This window comes from Antedon bifida, chromosome 3, assembly GCF_963402885.1.
Source record: "Antedon bifida chromosome 3, ecAntBifi1.1, whole genome shotgun sequence".
Lineage (NCBI taxonomy): Eukaryota > Metazoa > Echinodermata > Crinoidea > Comatulida > Antedonidae > Antedon > Antedon bifida.
In genome coordinates this window covers 7,569,745-7,582,972 of record NC_136228.1, presented here as the reverse complement: position 1 = coordinate 7,582,972, position 13,228 = coordinate 7,569,745, and the positions used below count along the sequence as shown (strand labels likewise).

The following is a 13,228-nucleotide window of genomic DNA, read 5'->3' as shown; positions in this document are numbered from 1 at the left end:
CTTAATAACATTTCTGATAATTACTAATTTACAAAACAGACCCTTTTATGTCACAAATACTGTACAGTAACATGTTTTTTGGCATTGGTGACATTTTCACACAGTACTAACAGAAGTGAAAGTTGCCAATAAACTCACACATACTCCTGAGATGTAACAATGTCACATATTTGTTTTTCTTGTGACAATATAATTGTTTCGCACATTTTGGAATGAATTAATTATTGTTGTTGCTATAAAGATATGTTGTTCCCTTGTTTACATTTTTGTTGTTGAATATATCATTTTAGTTATCCACTTTGACCAAAAACTGGATTGAGAAAAACAAATATTTTCCTGAAAAAGATTTAATTCAAAGCAAAAAATACCTAAATTGTCTGTCAGACATTGGTTTTTGGTTTAAATTAACTGTTTCTTTTGTCTTTTTACAAGTGAAATAATTGTTTTTTGTGCAGAATTGAATAACTTTATTAAAACTGCAAAATGGCCTATTTAAAGTCTGATTTTATTAATCTTCATTTTTCATGTTTTTGGGGGACAATACATTTTAAAGATGTATTGTCCCCCTGAAAATATATATGCCATTTTAATGTCACATAATAGTTATCCATTTTGACCAAAAATTGGATTGGAAAAAAAAATCATTTATCTGAAAAATTTATTTTGGCATTTTATAAGTGAAAACATTGTTTTTTCCCGTTTTCTTCTACTGAAGTGATTAACTTTATTAAAACTACAAAATAACATATTAAAAGTCTTATTTAATTAATCTTCATTTTTCATGTTTTTGGGGGACAATACATCTTTAACAGGTGAATGAATGTTTTTTTGGTTACAACATTTGTTAAATTGTTTGACCTTGGAGGACAGGTAAAAGATTTTGACCTTTTCCTGACCATAAAACACTGATCTAAACAGTTGTTCAGGATTCAAAATTGAAGCAGAGAAAATAGATAACAAACAACTCAACAAGTAACAATTTTTATTTGCATTATAATCAGGGCCGTAGCCAGCATGAGGCAGACGAGGCACTTGCCTCGTCTGAAATTTTCATTTTTCACCACCCACCCCAATTCCCCAGCTGAAATTGTCATATTTTATATTAATAATAATTATATTTAAAGCATCTTTGCCTTGTCTGTTTTTAATCTCTCGGCCTTGATAATATATATAGCTTATATTCAGAAGAAATCAGATCTTACATTTTTGAGAAATGTAAATGATACTGCTTATAAAAATACTACAAATAATTTGTCATTGAATTCCAGAATGTATGCTAGATGACAGCTGATAAATCTCCTACTAATAAAGAACTCCAATTGACCCTCGACCTCCTACTAGTTAAACAAATGTCTAATCTCTCATTGGTCAATTGTAAAAACTTCTGACTGTACTTAATTAAATGTACAGTATGTAATTTCTAATAGTTTAATTCAATGTCTTTTTACATTATTTTGAGAGGCATACGTTTACATTATGAAATTGTCCATGTCATTTTAACATGTGGTATATTGTATAATATCCATGGCTCAGTACTTACAGGATTTAATGGTAAAGAAACTATTTTATATATAAAATTTGAATTGAAACAGTTTTAGTATCAATTATTTTAGTGATGGTTAAAGCTTGGTTCCCACTAGAGACGCAACATAAGTGATTTGACCAATCACAAGTGAACAATGGACTATTCGAACAATCGCTTGTGATAGGTCAACTTGCTTTACGTTGCACCTACGTCATTGCGTTGCATCCTAGTGGGAACCAAGCTTAACATCCTTGCCTTCCAATCCCAATTACCAAGGTTCAATCCCACCCTAATTAGTCTCATGGTTATAACTCGTTGATTTCTACTCCACGCCCTAAGCCTCAAATGAGTAGGATAATTATACTTTTTATCCATCCTGTAATTGGCGAGTTTCTCGCTATTTGATGTATGAAATAAAAATTATTAAAATTTATTTAAAATATTAATTTTACTATATAGCCTAGTATACTGGCATTGTAATGTAATCTGTTATTTCAAATTTAATAGAAATTAGAGATAATAATAATAATATAATATAACTTTCAATATGAGGTATGCCCAAATAAGGACAGAACCCACAGGATATATATTGTACATCTGGACTTACTGTAGTGCTGTAATTGACTGTTCAAATAGTCTATAATAAAACTGTGAGAATAATATTGTGAGAAGAATAATACTCAAAATCATAACTATATTAAAATAATTTGCTAGCAGCTGGTTTGATATGGGAATGAAAGGAAAAACCAAAAGCCTTCTTGACCTTTCCTGCTGGAGGTCACTCATGTTTTATATATCCCAAAGGATACTGTTCTTTGTATGTAAAGTACAATTTACAAACAAAATATAATCTTTATGAGTTATTGTTAGTTGGGTAATATTTCGTATGGTTGGTATGAATGGTGCTGGATGTGTTTATTTAATGACATGTCAAATGTCAGGAGTCAGAATGTCAGAATGTCAGGTGAAGAAAAAATGAGCAGACATAGATCGGTTAATGGGATGAGTCCACACCCCCCCCCCCCCCCCCCTCCTTCCTCCTCTTCCTCACTCAATTTTACAAGGTGCCTTTTTGTTGAAAGTTAAGAAATCGTAAAGTGACCATTTTTTTAGTTTTGGAGTTGCAACCAGACAGGTATACTGTACATTCATGTATAGTTACTTACATTTACGTAAGTTTTAAGCAATTAGAAGTCTATAAACTTTTACTTGATTTTATTTGTCAACTTTTATGTTGTCTCTCAATTACAAGAAGTTAAAAAGTTTTACTTGATTTAAGTTTTATTTGTCAACTTTTATGTTGTCTCTCAATTAGAAGAAGTTAAAAAGTTTTACTTGATTTAAGTTTTATTTGTCAACTTTTATGTTGTCTCTCAATTAGAAGAAGTTAAAAAGTTTTACTTGATTTAAGTTTTATTTGTCAACTTTTATTTTGTCTCGCAATTAGAAGAAGTTATAAAGATTTACTTGATTTAAGTTTTGTTTGTCAACTTTTATTTTGTCTCGCAATTAGAAGAAGTTATAAATTTTTACTCTTGATTTAAGTTGTGTCAACTTTTATGTTGTCATATGTTGTGTTGTTATGTTGTAAACTTACATAACAAAGTGATATTTACAGAACTTTCAATTTCATGATTTTTAACACCTTTCATCATTCACAAATTGTAATTTAATTTTTGTTATTAAACTGTATTTAAAACTCCTACAGGAACATATTATATCACCGTTACAGTTCATTAAATATCATAAATTGTTTTTGTATTTCAAAATAGGACCCTCGAGATTTACACACCTACCTATCAGACAAGCAATCAGACACTGGATATATGAACTTGGAAAATCACCAACAATTTTTTTTGTTTTAGAAATATTAATAAAGCATATTTTCTTGTGGAAAGTTATTTAAAAGGAAAATGTCTGAAGTGATCTCCACAAGGAATGGTTAATGGCTTCAGTTTTTTTATTTTCTTTCTTAGCATTTTCATTTTTCAACAATTTTTCAATTATAAGAATATCAAATATAAAATTAATGTTTTGCCTCCAATCTCTTGAGAATATGAAAAAAACTAAGTTCGATCTTTCTTATCATAAAAAAATAATTAAATTCTGCTAATCAATATTTAAAACATTTAAAATATAAAGCTCTGTTTACACTATCAAACGTTATGTGAGAACATGTGATGTGAATGTACACGGTGATGTCATATCACTACCATATTTGGGCACAAAACACTATTTTTGTCAAACTAGTTTGATAGTGTAGACAAGGCTTTAAAATAAATGTCTGTTTCGCACATACTGTAGCTTACCTGGATAAACCGAAAGAAACATTAAACACCCCTATCAGACAATGAATTGTCTAGCTTTATAGACATGGAAACAAAAAATATTAAATTCAAATTTCTTGAAGTTAAAATTGTGTTTTGTGAACCTCTCTACTCAATCAAGTTTTGTTGTGAAATGCATGTTGTTATGAAACCAGTACACGGTTAGTGTCACTTTGCAGCATCACCAACAAATTAACAAATAGTACAGTCACACTAACAAGGATATAAATAAAAACAAACAATAGATCATCATTATTAATTTACATTCACATGCAATGAATATATTTACCGGTGTCATAGACATTCAGAAAAAAAAAACCCTTTCTATTTCTTCCATTCAAAATATGTTACACTTCGATTGGCGATGTTAAAAAGGAACCAGACTCTATTTTTATTTATCACGTTAAACAGCACAACGATTTTGCATTTGATAATGGCTAAGATATTTGGCACGTAATGTTGTTTTAAAGGAACAATACAAACAAATATTTCACATTTGATTGTACTATCTTTGTTCGATTGTTTCAATATTAGAAAGTGAAAATAATTCATATCCTTCCTACAACCGGCACTCATCATTATTTGAATGGGATCATTAGAAATGTGTCTAGAATTACGGAACTAAAAATGAAAGGAGTAAATTTTTGCGGTTTAGAAAAAAGGTCATTCATAATAATAATGTTTCCAAATAAGGCCAAATCTGGACATCGAAAGTTTTTTATTTGGTCTTTTGTCAAATTAAGTTGAATTATGTAATGTATTATTTTGTATTTAATACATTTATTCCTTTTGTCATGTCATGCATGTATTTCTATAATAAAGATGTTATCAATATTTTGAAATAGTGTACATCTTAATATTAAAGTCAGATTTGTGTTCATCAGTAACGCAGACCTGAGGAACCTTAAGTGGCCCTCCAACGCTGGAGACCTTGGGCTCTTTTATCCTTTTTTGACATATTTTAATGCCTTTTTTCCTCTGGCCACTGCTCAGAGTGGCACTCATAAGCTCCAGGGTCCCTGGGTTTAGCCAGTGAGCGCTCATAGCTGTTACGCCACTAGTGTTCATTCGTTCGTTGTTGTTTCTTCTTAGGATAAGAAGTGATCACAATGAAGATAATTCAACTGAGATGTTAAAAGAATGGGTCTCAAGAGCTCAGCATCTATACCATGTAGTAGATTATAAATACGATGACAGTGTTAGTAAGTATCAAGATGAGGCGGGACCATTTGATTGGCCGGAGGAAAGGTTCACACACATTATAAACCTCAGGCAGGCCGCACTTGAGGAGGCTAGGAGACAGTGGGCCCAATATATGTTTGTAAGTATGGATAATGAATGTTTATAAGTTAAATAGGCAAGTCAGGCTTTGAACAAATGAAATGATTCTCCCCATTCAACTTGTATACATTATTAAAGGACGTTGATCCTTTCATTAAAGACTCATCTATTTAAGTTATCTTTTGACTAATTTCTCTCTGTATATTTTTGTTTTAATGTACAGTAAAGCGCATTGGCTTTTAGCATAATGCGCTCTATCAAGCCTGATTTATTATTATTATTATTTGGTTTCATTTTTTTAAACTTCATTTGTATAAGAACTGAATCTTCCTATACCCATTCCCACTATAGTATTTAAGCAGCTTACTTAATAGCTTACTTAATTACTCAATCAGTCATGTAACATAAGTAAGTACTGATAATGACATGAAAACGTGAGAAATAAACTATGTCAATTGCCAATAAAAGGTTATTACACTTTTTTGTCAATATATAAAACAAAAATATTTTTAAAGGTTGCATTGGTTTGTTAAAAACCTCAATTGTATTATTATAGGATCCGTGAACTTTCTATACCCCATCCCACTATTTTTACTCAATCAGTCACATTATGGTACTGTACTGGTAATATATCGTGACTAATATTGCTACATACTATACATTGCCAATAAAAGGTTCATTACACTTTTCTGGTCATTCTAGAATTCACCACAAACCTTCAACACCACTGATTACCTCATCCAATTCCACTCTCCTTTCCTATTGTACACTCAGTACCAACATTCACATGGTTATACTGGTTAGCATAATACACTATTATAACACTTAAATAAATTCCTGTCAGTTGATTAGACAATTGTGGATTACATGGCATGCAATATTATGCACTATTGAACGGTCATTTAATAGTACTTTTTTTTGTGTTCGAAAAAATAAATCTTATAGATTTTTAAATATTTTTTTTATACTATTGCTTTTGAAATACAACAGCGCCACCTATTAAGTACTTCCGCCACGGATATTCAGTGTGATGACTGATATCGACGGAAGAACATTTTTGGAGAGATATGTATACTAATTTAAACCAAAAAAAAGCATGTATATTAGCTTTAAATCGTTTTTGTGATTTTGATTATTTAATGGGAACATCTCTACAAGATGTGGAATTGTTGGGAAAAAACAGAATTAACCTAGATGAGTTCCAGTTGCCTGTTGAAGTTTCATAATGATATCGCTGCCTTTCTAGCCCTACACAGCCAATATTCCTCCACTTTCAGTGGCAGATCCAGGATTTTGAAAGGAGGGCCTTGAAATTTATAAATGAACTTAACGTAAGTTTTTCTTATAAATGAGTCTTAATCTTTTGCATTCAACTCAAATAATGTTTAATCTCAATTTTAGGACTCGCGCACACACCTCCACCTAATACTGCACATACTGTAATAAAAGGAGTGCTGTATTCAATGTCTACTCAAAATTTCCGGAACTTGCATGTCCAATACCCCAATACCGCTCCCCTTTCCTACATATTGCAATTAACTGTATTCAACTTAATCAAATGTCTATCATCATTGGTAAAGGTAATGAAGTAGTGTATTTCAACTTTAATGTTTCAACTCCAGTAGTTGCACACATCCAAACTCTTATTTCAAACATGTTATATTATCAGTTACCAAATCCAACCACACATAGATAATCAAATTTCCTGTGCATTTATTGAAGGTGATTTCTGTAGGTTGATATTTTGTGACCTAACTTTAGATATATAACCTTGAAACTATACTTCCTTTACTAAATAATATAGACATTTTGGAAGATTAGTACAGTGTATAGGTATAACTGTTGATAAATTATGTTTATTGCTAATATAGCAGACCGCCCAAGACTCACAATAATCGCTGGAGATTTCAATATTTTATGAATTGTGATTTTGCATCTCCCGATAAAGGTGCAATCTTTTACAATTGTTTTGGATACTACATAAAAACATCCCTATATTAATTACATAAATTTACCATTTGGGCTCTCCTAGTGCATTGACACACTTTGGTAACAATGGCAAACAATTTTCCATTTTTTAACAAACTCACATTTGTCGTATTTTGAGCGTTGAGATTGTTCTTAACAAAAAAGCTTGTTTTGTCAACTTTTATATTCAAATGACTTTCTGTTGAGCACAAATTTACCATTCGAATACAAAAAGTACTCAACGAATCTTTGTGTTCCTATTCGTATACGACAATGATATGCATATGCACGTGCCTGCCATGTTTACTATACTGTAGATGTTTTTGAGATTTTGTAGATTTTTTTTATATACTGTAGCATAGTCTATGTTTCGGATGTATTTAAAAACAATTCTAGCACCCTCTATGGTTTGGCCATGATTTATAAAATTTTCGGGAACTCCGATAAGTTCTTTGTTTTCCTAAAGAAAGATTGAGTATGTCGGAAGGGAGACAATTATCACTATATTTTCACTACACACAACTAGACAATGCCTTATATGTTTTTAGTGTAGAAAGAATACATTGCTTGAAAGGTTGCAATTATAAATCCGTAGACCACACAAAATAGTTATTTTTTTATGATGAGAAATAAAGTTGAGTTTTGCAAAGAACTTTTTTCAAGGAAATACTGTAATGATGAATTTCAGATGTATATAATCCTATCTCTAAAATAGAATGTTAATTCTATTTACATAATCCTATATCTATAAGCTCTGGTACTTATCTGTATTTAGTTATATTAGTAATAATTCCCTGGAAAATTGACCCAAAAAAAGCCATTGTTTGCTTCGTATATTATGATCTAATTTATATTATGTGGTTTTCTATTACTGTAGAACCACTATTAAAGGGATACTTTCAGAACCCAATATAGTGTCTGTTAAATAGAAGTTGGCTGTAATGTTAAAACATATCTTTTCCCTTGTCCGTTTCATAGGCAAATGTCCCCTGAACAGTGTCCCAAAGGTCAAAAGGAGGGTTCTGCCTATACTGTATAAAGTTTGATCTTATAAGATTATTAATAAACTGTGGAATGATAGTTAACTACAGTAAAACTCCTCCTTTAGGGCACCTCTATTCAGGGGACACCTATATTACAAGGACACTCGGTTGAGTCCCAAAGGTGTCCCCTTAATAGAGGCATTCTACTGTATAATTAACAATGCTTTATTCAATAATTCTACTATTATTATTACTATATATTAACCAAAATAATGGTACATCTGCAAAAAAATTGCAAAGAAGCTGATTTCAATGGATTTTTTTGCAGATGAACCTTAATATATGGTTACTATATGCAAATATCTAGGTTTCCTTTATCCAACATACAGTACATGCTTTGCTGCTGTTGAAGTTCTCTATGGTATTTTCCCTATTTTCAAGTTGTTTCTTCCTCTAGTTATAATAGCCTTCTTCCTATCCCTAATTGGGTAATTGTTCTCTGAATATTCAGGTAGTCCCTAAGATACTGCTTAAAGGGAAAACTATCATTCCGACTATTCTTCTTAGAGAAACAGAAAATGAAACTAGAATCTTGTATCATACAAGAGTCTTACAGTAATACTGACAGACTAATCTAACTCAACTGCCTATCAAACGAAAATCAGAAAAGTTGTACTAAGAAATAGAAAGTTATTCACAAGATATTTATGATACACTTAACTATTGTAACCCTAGAATAAATCAATCTCCTATAGAGGGCATTCATAGTGAGACTTTGTCCGTTAAGGAGGGGATTGCTGACAAGAAGGAGGATAGACCATAGTTAATAGTCAAATAAAACCATGATATTGCAGTCTATTTCGTGCCTAGCTTACTGGATAAACCAACAATAGCCCTTTCTCCTCGAAGAATGAGACATAACTCGAAAAATAGAAATTTTCCACCATTCCACAAATGGTATAATCCATAAACTATTTTATAACTACATGTCAAATCTATTCTTTGGTATGCTGTCTTTACCCATACGATCACAGTTACATTACAGCCTGTCATTCAACTTAAAGGCCAGGTGCGGGCAATAATTATCGATCTATAGTTTCCCCTATGTTTCATAATTTTTGGGATTTTATTTGTGTTACACAAGCTTGTTGAAAAAAAGCACTTTCTTATCAGTGGGGGAATAGTTCAAATTACACAGTAAAATCTCTATTCTTTTGTACACACATTTTGTAAATAGAGCAGCATTTTAAAAAGCTATGAAAACTAAACGGTGTGGTAAAAAATGTTATCAGATGACCAAATATAGGTAATATAACTTGAATTTTACATTTCTGGTATTTTTATTCAACTTCAGATTTTTATTTTCATGTTATAGCAAAAATTATCCACCGTATATCCACCATCTTTTTTCACCTTCTAGGGAGTCACCAGACATGTTATTACATTAGGTTAACTACCTAACTACTGAAAAAAAGTATTCCTGGTTTTTATGGCAGAATATTGCCAAATTTTGTATTTGACCATATTAAGGGAAATTCATGTTTTTTCATCTTGATTTCTGTTACAAATATTTGATTTATGTACAATTAACCAGATATTATATTTAAAATTCATGCCTGTACCTGAGCTTTAAGGTTAAATCAGTAGACATTTGTATGTACAACTAATTTTCAATTTTGTATGTTCTTATTTTTTCAGGCAATAGATGCAGACAATTTCTTAGAAAATAAAGAAACGTTGAAGATTCTCGTTAGCGCTAAAAAACCTATGATTGCGCCAATGCTGGAATCAACGACTATGTACTCAAACTTCTGGGCAGGAACTACAGAACATGTAAGTATTGTTTCTGCAATGACATATGCTACAACGTCCGTGCTCAAATAGGTTGAGTATGCCAAATACAGTATACATAAGTTAGTAACGTACAAAATGCAGATTAGAAACTTTTGCATACGTAGCAGCACAAGCCTCATTAAGGAGCACCTTCGGAACATGACAAAGTGTCCCCTGAATAGGGGTTGACTGTAGTGATCAAATATATTATTATTGCCCTTTGTTCGTTTCACAGAAAAGTGTCCCCTTGATAGAGGTGTCAACTGAATAGGGGTGTCCCAAAGGAGGGGTTCTCAAAATGAGTAAGAAAGGTGTCATTATTAACAACTTCTCTTGATGGTCATGTTCAGGCTCCACATGGCTTAGTGTCCTTGGGCAAGCAAGGCAATTAAACCAAGGTTTAGCTAGGCTTGTGGCTACAATACATGCTTGGTTTATTTGGATTGCCTCATTAAAACAAAAATATTGTATGTAAACTTACATTTTTTGCAAAAATCTGGTGGTAGTATTTCGATTTTGATGCTAAAACTTCTGGTCATAAAAGCAAGAACTTTGCGAAGTGTGTAAAAATACACTAAACATGAGTATCATGGGTATAAGATTGATGAAAATGAATGAATAATAATAATGTTTACGAGTCGAGATCACAATTGTTGCGTTTTATTTGTTGGAAAATTTGAACTCGGTGGCATTAGTTACTGTATTATTATTTCTATGCCAAGAGGAAATAAAGTTTTGCAACATCAAGAGTTTTGTGTCTGTATTCTATTCATCCCTGATCTATCATGATGTCATTTTGACAAAGGATGCTAAATATAGCATGATTTATCATTATTGTGTATTTAATCTGTTTACAGACGCTTTTTTATTAAGTTAAATTTATTTCACTTTTCCACCTTTTCCCCAGCTCTGTCTACATTATCAATCTAGTTTGATAAAAAAGTATGATGTGCCCATATATGGTAGTGATATGACATCATCATCTCCACATTTTTTGTCACACAAAGTTCGATACATTAGTGAGCAGAAGAATCATGTCAAAGTTATTTTACTGAAGTAACTGCAGTACCTGTACTTTGTTTCTAAGTTAACATGTTACGGCAACTTTAGCAAGATTGTTTAATCATTGTTCAGATACTGAAACAAACTACAGTCACACATTATTGCAGTTTAAAAAAAATTAGTTACTGCAGTAACTGCAGTAGAGTAATTTATAAATTGTTACATGATCCCTAAACCATCGTGAATGATTTGAGGAATTAAACTGGAATACTTGGAAGAACCAGAGTGGAAAAATATTTAATTACTTTCCATTTGTTCAAACTATTATAAAGCTAGGTAAACTTCCTGCCTGTCACCAACTATACACTCTTGTCTGTCTATACATTTAATTTGTCTTAATTTCTAGACAGATTGCTTGACCTGAAAGGTCAATTTCATACACTTACCGTACAATGCTTGGCTTCCTTCCGATAATTAGCACCACTTTAGGCTGTGTTCATGTAAACAATTTAATTGTCTTGCTTAAGTATTTTATTACAGAAAATAGCATATACCTATATATAGACATTCCAAAACTGAATTGATATGTGTCTCTAAATGTGTAAAATAAACAGGTTGAAAAAAAAAAACTTCTAAAAAATGTAATAATTAATTTTAGATTTTTGACAAAAAAAAAACATGATCTGGAAAAAAAGTTGTGTTTTAAAGAAGATATTTTGATTTTTTAAAAGATGACCTAAATTTACTTCTTCTATTTACTTCATTTTTTTTTCAAATTTAACTCATTTCAGTCTACGCATCGCAGTTAGCAGAGCAGTTGTTTACGGAAGACAAGAAAAAAAATTACATAATTATCCTTGTACAAAAGTTATTGTGTTCCTTCCTGTGAAACAGAGTAAACTAGTTTACTGCCCTCTAGTGGCCAATTTTTCCAAAAGATTCTTGCTTTATTAAAGTCAGAGGGATTGAATTAAACACCCACTTGTGATACAATAGAAGTATACGGACTGAAAGCAGAGTCCTCAGTGGCATAACAAAGGGGGGGGGGTAGGTTAGCACTCCTAAGGGGCCCTCCAACGCTGGGTAGTTGCATTGGGCTTGGCCCCAGGGTTAGCAAACAAGCACTCATAACATAATCCTCAACTTGCTATACAATAATTTATTTCAGTAGTCATTGATAAAAAATGCCCCTAGTCTGTCAGTCATTCTGCTGCGCATTTGCACATGTTTCTGAGTGTGTGCATAATGATTTGCTAACTTTTGTAAAGATTTAAGATTACTACTATACACAACTATCCTTCACTAACTTTTTCATAATCTTGTTATAATAACTTGTGCCCTCCCCATATGGCTTACTACCTATGCAGTGCAGTGGCTTACTACCTATGCTACCTAACTTGTGCCCTTCCCACTACCTATATGCACACCTGGTATTGCCTTGGACTCCTTGGGCTTAGCATATATCTTATAAAAAGAATATATAATTGGAACCAACAGAATGCTGTAAATATTTAAAAAAACTTTTTCTCCCTCCCAGTGTGTAATCATGCAGGGACACTATTGTTCACAAAGGCTTTGATCCTACTGTACAAGCCTGGGGCAGTCCTTCCTTGTTGTAGCCAGATTAAAAGGATATGAAAATACCTTTCTATTGTGAATGTGTAATTGATTTCCATGTGCAGTGGAGCACAGTTATCCTGCTAGGTCAGTTGTATTCAATTTACTTGAGAATCTTGCAGATATTTATTCAATCAAACTTATATAGTAATTTTCTACACAGCATTATCAATATTAAATACAAATAACATTTTAAACTATGTACCCTAAAGGCTTTATTGAAGATTCATACGATTTTTTTGACACAGAATTTATTTAGAATTATTCCACCAAGGTTGAACCTTAATCGACAACCAAACAGCCTTTGGTTTACCATGTTTTATACCACCCACCACTCCAGCATGCTTTTACCATATTTACAGTAAGGCACATCCATATGCCGATAACATTTATCAACTTGTTTTTAGAATCATAATAAGTTAATATTTGTGTTTGCACATATATTTTTTTCGTAACCAAATATTTTAACAAGCTGTGCATCTTTAATCAAGCCTGAAGGCAGACAGTTTGAACAAAAATAAACTTGTGTTTATCTTCAACATGCTTGATAATTCCTCACACTCAAAATAACAATGTAATTGGTTAATGCTGGTTGAATTACTTGCTATCAATAAATGCTGCAGTACTAGACAACCACAACAAAATATTGGCCAAGGAGGAATGTTCTAGGCTATACCATTTATGACAAATTA

The 13,228-nt window shown here is 31.9% G+C and overlaps 2 protein-coding genes across 4 annotated transcripts in view; one reads left to right on the top strand and one right to left on the bottom strand.

Moving 5' to 3' along the window:
* LOC144838823 (rab-like protein 6) overlaps positions 1 to 13,228 on the bottom strand; it is a 273,930-nt gene that overhangs the window by 117,811 nt on the left and 142,891 nt on the right. The gene's annotated exons all lie outside the window — the stretch shown is intronic.
* Positions 1 to 13,228, top strand: part of LOC144838826 (procollagen galactosyltransferase 2-like) — a 28,275-nt gene that overhangs the window by 3,084 nt on the left and 11,963 nt on the right. For all 3 annotated transcript variants that reach the window (XR_013611710.1, XM_078694325.1, XM_078694324.1), the window contains exons 2-3: positions 4,945 to 5,173; positions 9,783 to 9,917. Coding sequence is in view for 2 of the 3 variants with exons in the window: in XM_078694325.1 (XP_078550451.1) it covers positions 4,945 to 5,173; positions 9,783 to 9,917 (364 nt within the window). In the remaining variant the exon portion in view is untranslated. The remainder of the gene's footprint in view (positions 1 to 4,944; positions 5,174 to 9,782; positions 9,918 to 13,228) is intronic.